A 14,943-nucleotide genomic window follows, 5' to 3' on the forward strand; every position below is an offset into this window, starting at 1 on the left:
CAGAGATGACGAGGAAAATCAATCTACTTTAGAACAAAAATAAACCGAGAGGAAGCGCACGACCGCCCGTTGTTGTTCCAGAAGCGCGGAAGCGCTTTCATTCATAATAGACCCTATACAATTACTTTAGCGAATAGTTAGGTACGGAACAACATCGCAGTGAGGTGGTAACGACGATTCTTGGGATGGTCAAATTAATTTTTTAATGATATTAAATACTGATTTTATATAATGAACGCGTTTAATATCTCGCGCACTCACTCGATCGCGTTTACGTCCAACTCTTCCCCTCCACCTCGGGCTTTCTCGCGACAAACACGCCCCACGCAAAGACACCTTTTTCGTTTTGAATTGCCGCTCTTTCCGTTAAGCTTCCGTGCCAGTTGTCCAAATACTGATCGGTGATGCCTTTCGATTTCATCTCTTCTCTATTATCGTCGATTTGTTTAACCATGTCTCGGAAATATCTCTCCAAATGGTTGCTTCCGTCCCACCAGTTGACGTACGTGAAGCCGCTATCTTTCACGTCTTTAATGTATTGACTCGGGCGACCCATAAACGTCGTCGCGTTTCGGTCCGTGAATGCTTTCAGTGCCTTCTCGTCCGCTCCATCCGCGCCGCAAATGTCCGAGAAAACAAACGCCCCGCCTGGTTTCAAACATCTATACAAATCTTTAAATAACGCCAACTTATCGCCGGCGTGGCATAAAACTTCGCACGACCAAATCGCGTCAAACTTACCGGTCCACTCTTCCGGTAACGGGTCGTTGATGTTCCCAACGACCGCATCGACTAAATGATCCAACTTCAACTCCTTCGCTTTGGCCAAGTTCATGGCGTTTTGCCCGGGACCGATGTTTATCCCAGTCACTTTGCACCCAAACTTTTTCGCCATGGCGTGCGACCCGCCACCGTGCCCCGACCCAACATCTAAAACGTGCATATCCTTCGTGATTTCTTTCGCCATGTCCAATTGCGTCATCATCCATTCGGTCGTTCTGTTCGCAGACTCTTGCACCCCGTCCGTGGGGTCTCGATAAATACCAAAGTGAATATCGTTTCCGCCGCCGCCCATCACGTACGTATAAAAAATACGCGTCTGCTCTTCGTCGTATTGCTCGAGCACTTTCGACGCGACTTCTTCCTTCGTGAATTGTTTGTCCACAAAATCAGCCTATTATTAAATCGTAAGAACATGATGTGGTGAGTATTTTGCCGATTGAAAAAAATGTTCCTCTCTCATTTTAGTGTTCTTTCCTCTTTGGTCTTTCCCTTTCTTGTTAGAGAAAAAGCAATCGAAACAAACAACCCGCGAAACAACGAACGCGCTTCCCGAGTTGAGAGAGAGAGAGAGAGAGAGAAAGAGATTTATTAAACGAAGAAGAGAAACGGAGCGCGATTTAGCACTCTCTCGTCGAAAAAAAGAAGAGCGATGCGTCGTCTCGTTTCCACCTCTTCTTCTTAAACGTCTTCGTCGTCATCCCCATCGTCAGAGAGGCGTGTCGCTTCGGAAAACAAAAATCAATCGATCCAATCGTATCTCTTCTCCGCGAAGAAGAAGAAGAAGAAGAAAAAGAAAGAGGGAAAAAGAATTTGCGAAAAAACGAAAGAGAGACGAATAAAGACCCTCCTCACCATGTTGATGCGTGTGTGTGTGTGTTGTTTTTATTACTTTGCCCGCGCTTAAATGTGCGATTGCAAATGTGTGTGGAGGAGATGTGTTGTTAAAGACAAAGTTTTATCCAAAAAGTGGGTCGTCCCTTCGAGAAAAAAGTGAATCAAAACGAAAACTTCAAAAAAAAAACATCAAACAACCAACAACCGTTGCAGATAGACGCACACAAATCATCATCATCATCATCAGTCGATATACATGGATATGCTGCGCTTAATATGAACGAGGAAGAGATCGAGCAACTGGCGCGAGAGAACTTCTCGAGAAGGATACGAGCGATCGCGATGGAATCTCTTTTATTGGAAAAAACGAAGGTGGAGAAGAAGAAGACGAAGAAGGAAGGAAAGGAGGACGACGATTGGAAGAGTTTGAGAAAAAATGCAGATGATGAGGATGATGATGATGATGACTTTAAAGATGACGAAAAAACGAAGAATGCGTTCATGAACGCGAGGAAAGAGATGGCGAGAGGGTTAGGGATATCCGCGAGAGCGTTTCAGAGCGCGGCGGAGATGTTAAGTCAGGAGGACAGAGCAGTGAACGCAGCACCATCACAAAAAGAAGAAGAGACTAAAAATGTAGAGGAAAACGACGCCCCAGAAGACGACGACGACGAGCGGCGAAAGAGGATGGCGATGATGGAGGAGATTGCCAAACGCGTGTGCATGGAAAACGAGAAGAAGGTGAGAGCGCGAGAAAGGCTGGCGGTGGTGGATACCATTTTGGAGGTTTTGAAAGACGCGGAGGGCGGGAGGTGACGGTATTCTTTTTACGCGTTCCTTTGGGCGAGCGCGTCCGCCGGCATCGTCGGAAAACTTAAAAGCAAGCGCGCGCGCGCTTTTTTATCGCTGTATTATTATTACTAATTGAATAAAGGCTACGAACTACGTTTCTATTCTTCCTCTTCCTCCTCCTCCTCCTCCTCCTCCTCCTCCTTCCCGAACAATCGAAATCCAATCGGGTGTCTAAACTCGCCGCTCCCGAAACATCTCGCGCACCACATAACGCCGCTCCCTCTGCAGTGTCCGCACCAACTCGGAAACCACGATTTCAAATCCTCCTGTTCGCTCATTTCTAATCGCTCGTTTTCGTTTACCCACCCGAACCCAAAGCATTGCGTGCACGCGACTTTCGCTTCTCCCTCGCACACTTCGCACATTTTTTTCTTCTTTCTCTCCTTCTTTTCTTCCCCCAACTGATGTGTATACTTTTCGAATCTCGATTTCCGTTCCGTCCAACTCTCCACTCGCTGCGGCGTCACAAACGTCGTCGTCTTCTTTTCCTCCTCCTTTTCTCCGTCTTCTCTCTTCTTCTCGTTTTTCATCAAAAGAGTATCGTCATCGACAGAATCATCAAAACTCGCTGCTCGGGTGGTAACTGTTTTCGTTTTCCTTTGCTCCTCGAAATCATCATCATCATCATCATCATCAAATCTCCTTAAAGATAAAGACTTCCTCTTCGATATCGAGGACCTCGGCAAAAAAGAAAAAGAAGCAGCGGACGTCGTCGTTCGTCTTCTTCTCGACGACCTTAAAATTCCTTCTTCTTCTTCTCGAGCAATGATGGCCGAACGATGATGATGATGATGCGCGTTATTCAAAGAAAAAAGACGCATGCATATAAATTTTGTGAGGGCTGGGGGGAGGAAAGTCAAAAAAATATTCCTATTTTTACTTTACAACTCTGTGTTGTGAAACGCGCCGAATACTTGTGACCTTTAAAATCGCGCATCAATCGCGCTGATTAAACTTCGCTCGGAGTTTAAAAAAGACAATTTCTGGTCGCGGACGAAATTTTAGCCCGATCGAAAAACCGATAAATACTAGGCTTCTCGATTCATTTGCAAGACAAACGAGGTGCTTTTTATGTGTGATTTGGTCAAAAAAATATCTCTTAAAAAGCGCTTTGATCTCCCAAAAAAGGCATAAAAAGGTCACAAAATTAGATACATTTTTTAAACGAATATGCTGCGACAACAACGGGCTTTTAAAGAAGCGGCGAGACGAGTTCTCGGAGGCGCGTTCGAACGGTCTTCGTCGTGTTCTTTTTCTTCTTCTTCTTCTCATTTTGGGAGAGTTTTATTCGCGGCGAAGGAGTTCACTTCTTCTTCTTCTTCATCTTTAGCATCAACATCATCGACGAAAGCATCCGTTTGTTGTTCGAAACGGCGCGGGAGAAGTTTTAGCAGTCGTTTTAGTAGTAGTCGAAGAAGAGAATATTCAAACAACCTACCAACGAAAGAGAAAGAACAAAATCACGTGGTAAAATTCCAGGAGAAATGGGAAGAGCTGATGAACCAACACCCAAGCGTTGCTTTGAATCCGTGCAACTCGGAATTACACCCGGCGGTGGTGGTCGGCGCGGCGAAAGTCGACGAGACGAAACCGAAAAGGTCGTTGCAAGAAGCGTACGACCCATTCGCGTCTTGTTTCGTCTGCTCGAAAAATGGACAGTTGAAGTTGGAAACGAGACGCACGAGCGATAGGAAGATTTTACGGAGCGAGTTGGCGAGAGGATTGCCGGAAACGTACGAGGAGTTACCGGGGATCATCGCGCCCGGGATGATCACGTCGGTGATGGCGTGCAGTGGAAGTTGGCACGGGTCCATCGCGTTGATGGATAAAGCGGTGTTAGCGAGGCCGCCTTTGATGATGCTGGAAAAAATTATCGATTTTACCGCCACCGACGTGTTGGCGCCGAACGAAAAGTGTTCGGTGCACTCGGAAATCGTCAGTTTAGACGAGCCGAATTTCGCGACGGTGAAGATGGAAATGACCATTGGTGGTCACGAAAAAGACGACGAGGAGAGTAACAGTACTAGCGGTAACAAGAGCAGGAGTAACTACACTTCCAAAAAAACCGTCTGCGCTCGAGCGATTATGCGCTTCAAGAAAATCGGCGCCGTGAGAAGCATCTCGTGAACAACAACAAACAACAGCGTTCCGTGAGAGAGAATAAAGTACGCTCGAAAAAGAATCGCTTATTATTTAACGCTTAATAAAAAACACTGCATTGCACAGAAGATAAAACGCATTTATTACGCAGAGATGATCAAAGCGCTTCATCCACCTCTTGATATTTTATGCACTCCTTTGCCAAAATCGTCCTTCGAGAAAAAATTTATCAAAACAGCAGCCCCGCAAGAAAAGGGTAAGCGCCGTCAAAGAAAAATCAATCGATAAACACACGTCTATACTAATACCAATCTCTTCTTCTCTTAGGAAGATATATATTTATATACAGAGAGAGACAGAGTCGCGCTCGTTTGCACGGAAGGGAGCGTCGTAATAAGAGAGTGAAAGAAGCTCTTCTTTCTCTTTCGTTCGTCGTCTCGGGTTTTAGGATTGGATTGCACACGGGGAATCATCGGAATTGGAAAGCCCAAATTTAACACAATTCGCGCAAGTTTTACTCTATTATATAAAGTTTAGGAGCAGAGATGATGCGTGGAACGATGACAACAACAACGCCTTCGGTGTCTTCTTTAAAACCTTCGCTTTCGAGCCGATCTTCGTTCGCGAGAGGCGCTCAAAACGCGAAACAGCTTCGTGATGGTGGCGTCGTGGGGAGGAATGTGATGGCGAAAAACAGGAGCAAAGGTCGTCGATTGGTGGTGAGATCCGAGGTGGAGTCGCACGAGACGATGAAGCGAGAAAATTCGGACGCGCTCGGGGAGATTTTGAGGAAAAGCTCGACGTTGAAGAAAGTGATGGCGGCGAATAGAGGGGAAATTGCGGTGAGAGTCTTTCGAGCGGGGACGGAGCTCGGGATGCGAACGACGGCGATTTTTAGCGAAGCCGACAGGTTAGCTGCGCATCGATATAAAGCGGACGAGTCGTATTTGGTTGGTGAAGGGAAGGAACCAGTCGCGGCCTACTTAGATTACGAGTCAATCATTGACGTCGCGAAGGAGAACGGCGTAGACGCTATTCACCCGGGCTACGGGTTGTTGAGTGAAAACGAAAATTTTGCGAGACGTTGCGAGGAGGAAGGGATCGCTTTTGTCGGTCCGAGAGCGGAAACGCTAGGACAAATGGGTGATAAAGTCGTGTGCAAAGCGCAAGCGAAAGCGTGCGGGTTACCGTTGGTTCCAGGTACTGAGTACGCCACGGACGACGTGGAAACCGCGGTTGAATTCGCGAAAGAGTTTGGAATGCCTTTGATGCTGAAAGCTGCCATGGGAGGCGGTGGTCGCGGTATGCGAGTCGTGAAACAGCAATCGGAGGTGGCGCAAGCGTTCGCGAGAGCGTCATCGGAAGCGAAAACCGCGTTTGGCGATGGACGCATGTTCATCGAAAGGTACGTCGAGGCGCCGAGACACATCGAAGTTCAAATTATGGCTGACGGCGTCGGGAACGTCATTCACTTGGGCGAACGCGATTGCTCCGTCCAAAGAAGACACCAAAAAGTCGTTGAAATGGCACCGGCACCGTGCTTGGACGAGGAATTACGAAAGCGATTACACGACGATGCGGTGAAATTGGCGAAACACGTCAACTATCGCAACGCTGGGACGGTCGAGTTCATGGTGGACAACCAAAATAGACATTACTTTTTGGAAGTGAACCCAAGAGTCCAAGTCGAACACACGGTGACTGAGGAAGTCACCGGAGTGGATATTGTCCAAACACAAATCTTAATCGCGGGTGGAAAAACCTTACCTGAACTCGGGTTCAAGTCGCAAGACGACGTACAAATTCGCGGGTTCGCCATGCAGTGCAGAATCACCACGGAAGATCCGGCGATGGGATTCTCTCCTGATTTCGGTAGAATCGAAGTGTATCGTCCACCTGGTGGCTTAGGTGTCCGCATCGACGGCGAAGTTGTCGTAGGCTCGAGAATTTCTCCGTTTTACGATTCGTTGCTCGTGAAGTTGACGTGCACGTCGCAATCTTTCGAAGGCGCTGTGCAAAAAATGTACAGGTCCTTGGCTGAATTTCGCATTCGTGGCGTAAAAACGAACGTGCCCTTCTTACAAAACGTGTTCCAATCGAAAGCTTTTTTGAGCGGGAAGGTCACCACGAACTTTATCGACGAGACGCCTGAATTGTTCGATATGATTTCCAACGTGGACGATACGCAAAAGTTGCTCTCGTATTTAGGAGAAATCGCGGTCAACGGGGCAAAACACCCCGGCGCAGTTGGTCCGCCGCCGATTGGTGCCGAACCGAGCCCGCCAAAGCCGTCGAAGAAAACAGCCGAACTCGCCAGTCAACAATCGTTCAAGAAAATTATCGACGAACAAGGACCGGCGGCGTTTGCGAAAGCGGTTCGCGATCACAAAGGGTTGCTCATCATGGACACGACTTGGAGAGATGCGCACCAAAGTTTGCTCGCTACGAGAGTCAGAACAAGAGATTTATACCAATGCGCGGACGCCACGGCGTCAGCGTTGGATGGTGCGTACTCTTTAGAAATGTGGGGTGGCGCTACATTTGACGTATCGCTTCGCTTTTTGCGCGACTGCCCGTGGAGACGATTGGAGCTTTTAAGAGAAAAGGTACCAAACATTCCGTTCCAAATGTTATTGAGAGGTGCGAATGCGGTCGGTTATACCTCCTACGCTGACAACGTCGTCCAGGAATTTACCACCGAGGCTAGAAAATCCGGTATCGATATCTTTCGCGTGTTTGATTCGTTGAACTACGTGGATAACTTGAAATTCGGCATCGATTGCGTGCGAAACGCCGATGGGGTCGTCGAAGGTACCATTTGCTACTCTGGTGATGTTTCTGATCCGTCGAAAAAGAAGTACACGTTGGATTATTACGTCGATTTGACCGAACAACTCGTCAATCACGGGATTGACATTTTGGCAATTAAAGACATGGCGGGTTTGTTAAAGCCACGCGCGGCGACCATGTTGGTCTCCGCCTTGAGAGCAAAGTTCCCAGCCTTACCGATTCACGTTCACACGCACGATACCGCATCCACTGGCGTCGCGTCCATGCTTGCCGCGGCAGAGGCTGGAGCAGACGTCGTCGACGTGTGCACGGACGCCATGGCTGGCTTAACTTCGCAGCCGGCCATCGGCGCCGTTTTGAACTCCATTAAAGGCTCGGAAACTTTAGATAATCCAATGAACTTGAAAGAAATCTTGAAACTCAACACGTACTGGGAACAAGCGAGAGCGTTGTATTCCCCGTACGAATCTGGCATCAAAGCAGGGTCGGCGGACGTGTACATTCACGAAATGCCCGGCGGGCAATACACCAACTTGAAATTCCAAGCGTTTGCGAATGGTTTAGGCGAAGAGTGGGACAACATCAAGGAATCCTACGCGACTGCGAACCAATGTTTAGGCGACATCGTCAAAGTGACGCCGTCCTCGAAAGTGGTCGGCGACATGGCACAGTTTCTCGTCGCGAACAAAATCCCGGACGAGAAAACCTTGCTCGAACAAGCCGAGTCGTTGTCTTTTCCAACCTCCGTCGTCGAGTACTTCCAAGGCTACTTGGGCCAACCGGTTGGTGGTTTCCCCGAACCGTTGCGCGCAAAAGTCTTGAGAGGCAAGGGTATCATCGAAGGTCGTCCCGGGTGCACGTTACCGCCGGTTGATTTCAAACAATTACGCGCCGAGTTGCAAGAAAAGCACCGCGGCCGACGCGACGTCTCCCACAAAGACGCCTTATCTTCCGCAATGTACCCGAAAGTCTTCGACGAATACGTCATCTCTCGCGACATCATGGGTCCGGTTTCCTTGCTTCCAACTAAAGCCTTCTTAAAAGGTTTGGAAATTGACGAAGAGATTGAAGTCAAAGCTCGCCGCGGTTCCTCGGCGTCCATCAAGCTCAAAGCCGTCGGCGAACTCCTCCCGAACGGCAAACGCGAAGTCTTCTTCGAAGTCAACGGTATCCCGCGCGTAGTAGACATCCTTGACTTGAAAGTCTTAGAGAATGAAAACAAAAAAGGCGGCATGTCTGCCGTGCGCGAACGCGCCGACCCGATGGATTTAGGCTCCGTCGGCGCCCCGATGGCGGGCGAAGTCGTCGACATTTTGGTCAAAGACGGCGCCGAAATCAAAGCCGGAGAAGCTTTAGTCGTCATTTCTGCGATGAAGATGGAAACGACCGTCTCTGCGCCGTGCAATGGGAAGTTGAAGCACATCGCGGTTGGAAAAGGCGATTCGTGCACCGCCGGCGATTTGCTTTGCGCCATCGAACCGTAGAAGTAGCAGCGCAGAGAATACGAAGAAGAAAGCATCTTCAACACATAACGTCATCGCCCGCCGTAAAAAGAGAGAAAGAAAGAAACGTCCAAAGTCTCGCTTTTAAACATCAACTCATACACACTATTTAATAATAAATACTACTAATACTCATGAAACGAACTCCTCCGTAAAACAACACTCTCTGTGTAGTAAGAATCGGTTTTTAAAGAGTGAATTCAACACAAAATATTTCCCTTTATATCGATGCATGCGCTCCCGACTCGCTCGATACCTTTCTTCGACGAGCACTGGTAGCATTCTTTCATCATCGCATCAACGAAAAGAGAACAAAATCTTTTCGTCGTCCTCCGCGTTCTTCCTCTCGACAAATACGACGAGGACGAGAGGAGGAGGAGAAGAATCGAAGATGGCGCACAAGAAGCGAAGAAAAGCGCCGCCAGATGAAAATGGAAAACCGACGACGGCGGATATCTACGCCGCGTGCGTGGAAATCCGAAACCCGAACGGTAAACAACCGTCAAAGTTTAGTCACGTAGATATTACCCCGTATTCGGACATTCGAATTGAATCGAACGTTCCTTCCTCGGAACATAAACCTCGATGGACGAAAGAGACGAAACCGAAAGGTTTCGAGTACTTGAAACAGTTATTCGAGGACAGAGGCGAAGGCGTGAGGGAGGAGAAAGTGAAACGAAGTTTTTGGGTAGCACCGATGGTGGACGCGTCCGATCACGCGTTTCGAATTCTTTGCAAGCGATACGGCGCTGATGGTAGCTACACGCCGATGATTCACTCGAAGATATTCATGGAGTCGGCGACGTTTCGGAAAGAATATTTCAGCACGCACGCGACGGAGGAGTGCAGACCTTTGTTGGCGCAGTTTTGCGCGAACGATCCAACCACCTTGTTAAAAGCCGCGAGAGTTATACAACCGTTCTGCGACGGCGTGGATATTAACTTTGGGTGTCCGCAGAGAATTGCAAAGAGAGGAAATTACGGCGCGTTTTTAATGGACGATTGGCCGCTGGTAGAGAAGTTGATTAAAGAGTTGGACGAAAATTTAGACGTGCCGGTGACGGCAAAGATACGGGTGTACGATGATTTAGAGAAGAGCGTAGAGTACGCGAAAATGGTTGAAAAGGCTGGAGCGCAGATTATTGCCGTGCATGGCAGAACGAGAGAGCAGAAGAGGTTGGCGGAGTATAAGTGTAATTGGTGAGTTGTTGTTTTTCTCGGGTTTTTTTCTTTCGCGCTCGTAAGCGTTGATTTTATTATGTTTGCATCGACTCGCAATATACGACTACCATATGTTCTGGTGATGATAATATCCCAATACCAAGATCTGTTCTGAAGTCCAGTGATAGACACAACTACATGCACCACTATCTGAAGAACATGCGTATGTGTATTATTTTTTTACTCAAGCTTCTTTGTGGGAAACTTCTTCTTCTACCTTCAAAAATGCTGACCATCACCTCGCTCGCGCTCAAACAGGGACTTCATCAAAGCTATTAAAGAGGCAGTATCAGTTCCGGTATTAGCCAACGGCGGCGTTCGAAACTACCAAGAGTTGCAAGAGTGTCTCGAGTACACGGGCGTGGACGGATACCTCTCCGCGGAGCCGCTTCTCGGCAATCCGACGTTATTTTCCAACCCACCGTTCGCTCCGAATCCGTCCGAGGGCCAACCGCCCTACCCGCTCGAAAACGACCATTCTTTTCAAGTATTTTTAGAATACATAGACATTTGTCGTAAGCATCCAACCGCGCCAAAGATTGTTTTTGGTCACTTACACGGAATCGTCGGTCACTGGATGCACGAGTTTCACGATTTACGCGACGACTTGAACGAAAACAGACGCAAGTACGCCGACTTAGACGCGTTAGCCGAGTGGGTAGAAAGATTACGAGCACGCGCGAAAGAAATACGTGAGAAGGAAGGTCGAAATTACCCTATACGTAAGATGAGTCAAAAGCAAGTCGATAGGCAAAAGAAGCGCGAAATCGCAGAGGCTATCGCCACGCAAGAAGAAGAGGAGAAGATGTTAAAAGGTACGTGTTTAGAGTAGTCTTTATTTTTTCTCCCACCATCAAAAATGGCGCGTGACGATCAAATCAGATAGGGACATCCGAATTTAAACTGTGGAAACCATCTGGAAGCTTCTAATGGAGACATTAGTGCTCACACCGATGCCATTGCGCGTGCGCTGCGCAAAATTTATTTTGCGAATCGAAGATTTTCAAAACATCTCACCATCTTTCTCTCATCTCATCAAAACAGATATCGACGAAAAGGACAAAGAGCGCGAAAAGGACCTAAAACTTGCCGCCGAATGAAATGATGTAAATATAGTAAACTAGCGCGATAGCCCCGATGTAAAAAACATGTAGTATTAGAAAAGGAAAGAAAAAATACGCACAAAAATGACCTCCGCCTCCGAGAAAAAGAGCGAAGAACGAGAGAAAACAACAGCTAAGACGACAGAAATCCAAGAAGACGAAGACGACGAGGAGAACCAACTCAACGCGACGCATAGGGAGTTGCGCGAAGCTGAGAATTCAATTCACCGAGCGGTGATCGACGCGGCGAGACGGACTGATCGGTTGGAAAGAATAGAAAGAAAAAGTGCAAGACTTCGGGGCAGCGCGGAGCGCTTTCGAGAAAACACGCGATTGTTAAGACAAGGAGTGCTCGAAAGACGACGTTGGCACTTGTTTTGGGCGTTTTTGCTGTGTTTTACCGCGACTTTGATCTTTATCGCTCTTATTTCTTGGATCATTGTCGCTTACACCGGTGCGTGAGATATAGAGCTAGAGATACGAAATAACGAAGGGGTGTGCTGAACGTATCTTAAGCTCTTCGGAAAGAGAAGAAGAAGGAGAAAAAGAAGAAAAATGGAACGGGACGAAGCGACGCAAACGACAGAAGATGACGGACGAGCGATACCGTTGAGTCAACGCGTGTACAGGTACGTGTTCGTTCGTGATAACTATCCGACGTGGATCGAAACGTCCAACGGATGGCTCTCCGGATGGTGGTTCATGTTTCTATCCTTCGGTGGTTGTATTGGGGAGAAGTCAGAGACTGAAAGAAAATCCTCATAAAGTTTCCATAGCACTTTCTCAAAATTGAATGGGGAAACAAACCCAGGGAATAACTTCCAAACCGTCGGAGTCGTCGTGCGAAGACGCCAGAGTAGCCGCTTTGCGTTGTGCGTTTTCTGTTGAAGTTCCTTTTCGCTCTTTTTTTTCTCTCTCTCCCTCTTTCTCTGTATCGCGAGTAGTATTATTGTTTAGCGGGCAGTCACTTCTACCAAAATTGGAAACCGTTTAACTAACTCATTCTGAACAACAAACAACAGGTTCAACGAAATACCCGAACGAACGCATCGTCTGCAAAGAACTCTACGAGACGTATAAAGAGTGCAGAAAGAAAGAGCAAGAGGAAATCGTCAAGGAAAGGAAGAGGAACAAAGTGTCTATTCTGTGAAAGGCATCACAACTTCCCTTGGTTTAGGTGATTAGGATTTGAAGATGACGGCGACGAAGCTCTTGGCGCTGAGACGAGCGACGACGAGTTGTTACGCGACATCATCGTCCGTTATCTTTTATCGCAGGAAATGCGATGACGGCGTGCTGACGCGAAAGAGATTTGTATGCGCGTCTTCGAGCAGCTCAAATGAGTCTTCTTCCTCCTCGGAAGAAGCGCCAAGCGCGAACGGCGGGGACAGAGCGTACACGCCAAAGAAAGTATGGGGACCTCCTTTGGAGGTATCGAAAACGCTCAACCGAAGGCCGACGGTTCTCGAATGGCGAGGGCCGAATTTTCCGCAAGATCAAAGCGATGGATTAGTTTTCTTGGTGGATAAACCGCAAGAGTGGACTTCGTTCGACGTGTGCGCGAAAATCAAATCTATGAGTAAGAAAATGGGGGTGAAGAAGATTGGACACTGCGGTACATTGGATCCGATGGCGACTGGGTTGTTGATTGTTGTCATCGGTAGAGCAACAAAGTTGGCGGATGAGTACCAAGCGAAGGTGAAGACGTATACTGGGACGATTAAGTTAGGCGAGAAGACGGCATCGGGTGATGCGGATAACGAAGTCATAGAAACGAAACCGTTTGGCGAGGACATTGTGAACGAGGCGTCGATGGAGGCTGCAAGGGCGAGTTTGATCGGCGACATCGAGCAGATTCCACCGATGTTCTCTGCCGTGCACGTTGATGGTAAACGACTCTACGAATCCGCGAGAGAAGGCAAAACGGTGGAAAGGAAACCGCGACCGGTTCACGTGGGAGCGTTTTCTATAAAAAGACGAGAGACTGAAAACGAAACGCATTTGATCGATTTCGAAGTCACGTGTTCAAAAGGCACGTACGTTCGAACGTTAGCGGAAGACTTTTGCGAAAAAATGGGTACCGTTGGTCATTTAGTTAAACTGCGCAGAGAGAAAATAGGCGATTTTGACGTGAAGGATGCGTTCGAACTTCCCGCCTTGCTCGATGAGATATCAATCACAGTTTCGGAACACCAAAATCAAAAAAATAGCTACCAGTAGTTAATAATTTACAACTTTAAATGATCAACGCTTGCCCGATCTTCTTCTCGCGCACTAATCGCGCGGGATTGTGTATCACGACAATGCGCACGTCTCCACCATCTCCTATACCGAACACTCGCCAAATTTGATACCTATCTGCAACTTCTGGTTTCACCGCGAAATCCCATTCCCACGGTGAAATCTCAAACGCGTTTTTATCTCGAAATCGAGTCGCTTTGACTTCAATGAACGTTTTCGCGTGTGAATCGCCATCGGTCAGCATTATATCATAAAACGAGTTGGATTCCTCTATCTCGTTCATCCATTTCACGGATACGTTCGTGCCTCGATATTTCTGAATCAAAACGTTGAAGACGACGCGTTCGCCGAGTCGCCCACACTTTTCCCAGTCGACGCCATCGACCTTGTTCATGTTCGGAATGACATCTCTATACGTTAAATATTCTACATCACTTCCGTGATTTAACGCATCGGACTTGCTTGTTGAATTCATGCGACCTTCCCACCGCTCATGCGTAACCACGTTGGCGTTGGCGCCGACTTTCTTTTCACCAGTACCGTTCACCCTTCTCGATTTTTCGAGCTCTAACTGGAACTCTCGTTCGCACTGCAGTGCTCTTCTTTTTGCTTCTTCTTCTTCTTCTTTTTCTTCTTCTTCTTCTTCCCCTGTCTTTTCCTCTTCCTCTTCTTCCGCCCTGGGTAACGCGAACTTCTTCGCGCGATATTTCGCCCCGCCTAAATGTAACATCGCGTACTCCGCCGCCGCCGTCTCGACCATCGCACTCCCACCATTCTTCGTTTCCATCGTTTTTCTCACCCGCTCTAAAACCTCCCGAAACTGCGGCGCGTATTCTTTCTTCTCCAACCCTTCCTCGACTTCTCGCACGAACCTCTCGCACTCCGCCTTCGTCGGCTTCGTCAGCTCCGGCACGTACGGTAACCCCGAACTCTCCTCCACTCTTCGACGTTTTTCCGCGTGTTTCTTCTTCTCTCGCACACGCTGTTCTCGCCATTTCAACAGCGACATTTCTTCTTCTAACACGTCTCGCTTTAACTTTTGCACGTTTTCTTCGCGTTCTCGCACAAACTGCTCCAGGAAGCAAAACCGTTGTTTTTGTTCCTCTCGCTGTTTTTGCTCGCCATCATCAAAAATCTTCTTCTGTCTCTTTTTCCCCGGGGCATCTTCGTTTTTATTAGTAAACTTCGCCTCAAACACTTCTCTCAGAGCCGTTCGTATCATCGCGTCGTCGTCGACCTTCTCTTTCCCGCCGCCCTCGTGCTCTTCTTGAAGTGCACTTCTCCACAATTTGAGAATCTCATTCTTGTTGCTCTTCAACAAAGAAGAAGAATCCGAAGAAGAAGAAGAAGAAGAGGAAAGAAGAAGCGATGCAAAAAAGTCGTCGGTGTTTTCAATCTTAGACTCGAAGTACGCTTTCGCCAACGCCAGGCGAATTTCTTCTTTCTCTCGTCGCGCCTTCTCCTCCATCGTATACGGATGGCGTTCGTTTTGCAGCGTTGAACAACATTTCCCCTAA

General features: G+C 47.9%; 8 protein-coding genes across 8 annotated transcripts; 5 read left to right on the top strand and 3 right to left on the bottom strand.

Annotated features, from left to right (window-relative positions):
• Positions 1–271: 271 nt before the first annotated feature.
• Positions 272–1,075, bottom strand: Bathy04g00940 (putative sarcosine-dimethylglycine methyltransferase; the record flags this gene model as incomplete). Its single annotated transcript, XM_007513342.1, has 1 exon — positions 272–1,075. One exon carries the CDS (start codon positions 1,073–1,075, stop codon positions 272–274), a length of 804 nt encoding a protein of 267 aa, XP_007513404.1.
• An 818-nt stretch (positions 1,076–1,893) lies between these two features.
• Positions 1,894–2,433, top strand: Bathy04g00950 (unknown protein; the record flags this gene model as incomplete). The annotated part of the gene is made up of 1 exon (XM_007513540.1): positions 1,894–2,433. One exon carries the CDS (start codon positions 1,894–1,896, stop codon positions 2,431–2,433), a length of 540 nt encoding a protein of 179 aa, XP_007513602.1.
• Positions 2,434–2,567: 134 nt separating this feature from the next.
• Positions 2,568–3,290, bottom strand: Bathy04g00960 (predicted protein; the record flags this gene model as incomplete). The annotated part of the gene is made up of 1 exon (XM_007513702.1): positions 2,568–3,290. The coding sequence occupies one exon, from the start codon at positions 3,288–3,290 to the stop codon at positions 2,568–2,570; it is 723 nt and encodes a 240-aa protein (XP_007513764.1).
• Positions 3,291–3,639: 349 nt separating this feature from the next.
• On the top strand, positions 3,640–4,596 carry Bathy04g00970 (predicted protein; the record flags this gene model as incomplete). Its single annotated transcript, XM_007513459.1, has 1 exon — positions 3,640–4,596. The coding sequence occupies one exon, from the start codon at positions 3,640–3,642 to the stop codon at positions 4,594–4,596; it is 957 nt and encodes a 318-aa protein (XP_007513521.1).
• Positions 4,597–5,252: 656 nt separating this feature from the next.
• Bathy04g00980 (pyruvate carboxylase) lies at positions 5,253–8,843 on the top strand (the record flags this gene model as incomplete). Its single annotated transcript, XM_007513460.1, has 1 exon — positions 5,253–8,843. The coding sequence occupies one exon, from the start codon at positions 5,253–5,255 to the stop codon at positions 8,841–8,843; it is 3,591 nt and encodes a 1,196-aa protein (XP_007513522.1).
• A 409-nt stretch (positions 8,844–9,252) lies between these two features.
• On the top strand, positions 9,253–11,182 carry Bathy04g00990 (predicted protein; the record flags this gene model as incomplete). The annotated part of the gene is made up of 3 exons (XM_007513610.1): positions 9,253–10,061; positions 10,341–10,897; positions 11,127–11,182. The coding sequence occupies 3 exons, from the start codon at positions 9,253–9,255 to the stop codon at positions 11,180–11,182; spliced, it is 1,422 nt and encodes a 473-aa protein (XP_007513672.1).
• Positions 11,183–12,379: 1,197 nt separating this feature from the next.
• Bathy04g01000 (tRNA pseudouridine synthase B) lies at positions 12,380–13,405 on the top strand (the record flags this gene model as incomplete). Its single annotated transcript, XM_007513526.1, has 1 exon — positions 12,380–13,405. The coding sequence occupies one exon, from the start codon at positions 12,380–12,382 to the stop codon at positions 13,403–13,405; it is 1,026 nt and encodes a 341-aa protein (XP_007513588.1).
• Positions 13,406–13,480: 75 nt separating this feature from the next.
• On the bottom strand, positions 13,481–14,894 carry Bathy04g01010 (predicted protein; the record flags this gene model as incomplete). The annotated part of the gene is made up of 2 exons (XM_007513441.1): positions 13,481–13,510; positions 13,551–14,894. 2 exons carry the CDS (start codon positions 14,892–14,894, stop codon positions 13,481–13,483), a joined length of 1,374 nt encoding a protein of 457 aa, XP_007513503.1.
• Positions 14,895–14,943: the final 49 nt, after the last annotated feature.

This window comes from Bathycoccus prasinos (assembly GCF_002220235.1).
Source record: "Bathycoccus prasinos genomic : Chromosome_4".
NCBI lineage: Eukaryota > Viridiplantae > Chlorophyta > Mamiellophyceae > Mamiellales > Bathycoccaceae > Bathycoccus > Bathycoccus prasinos.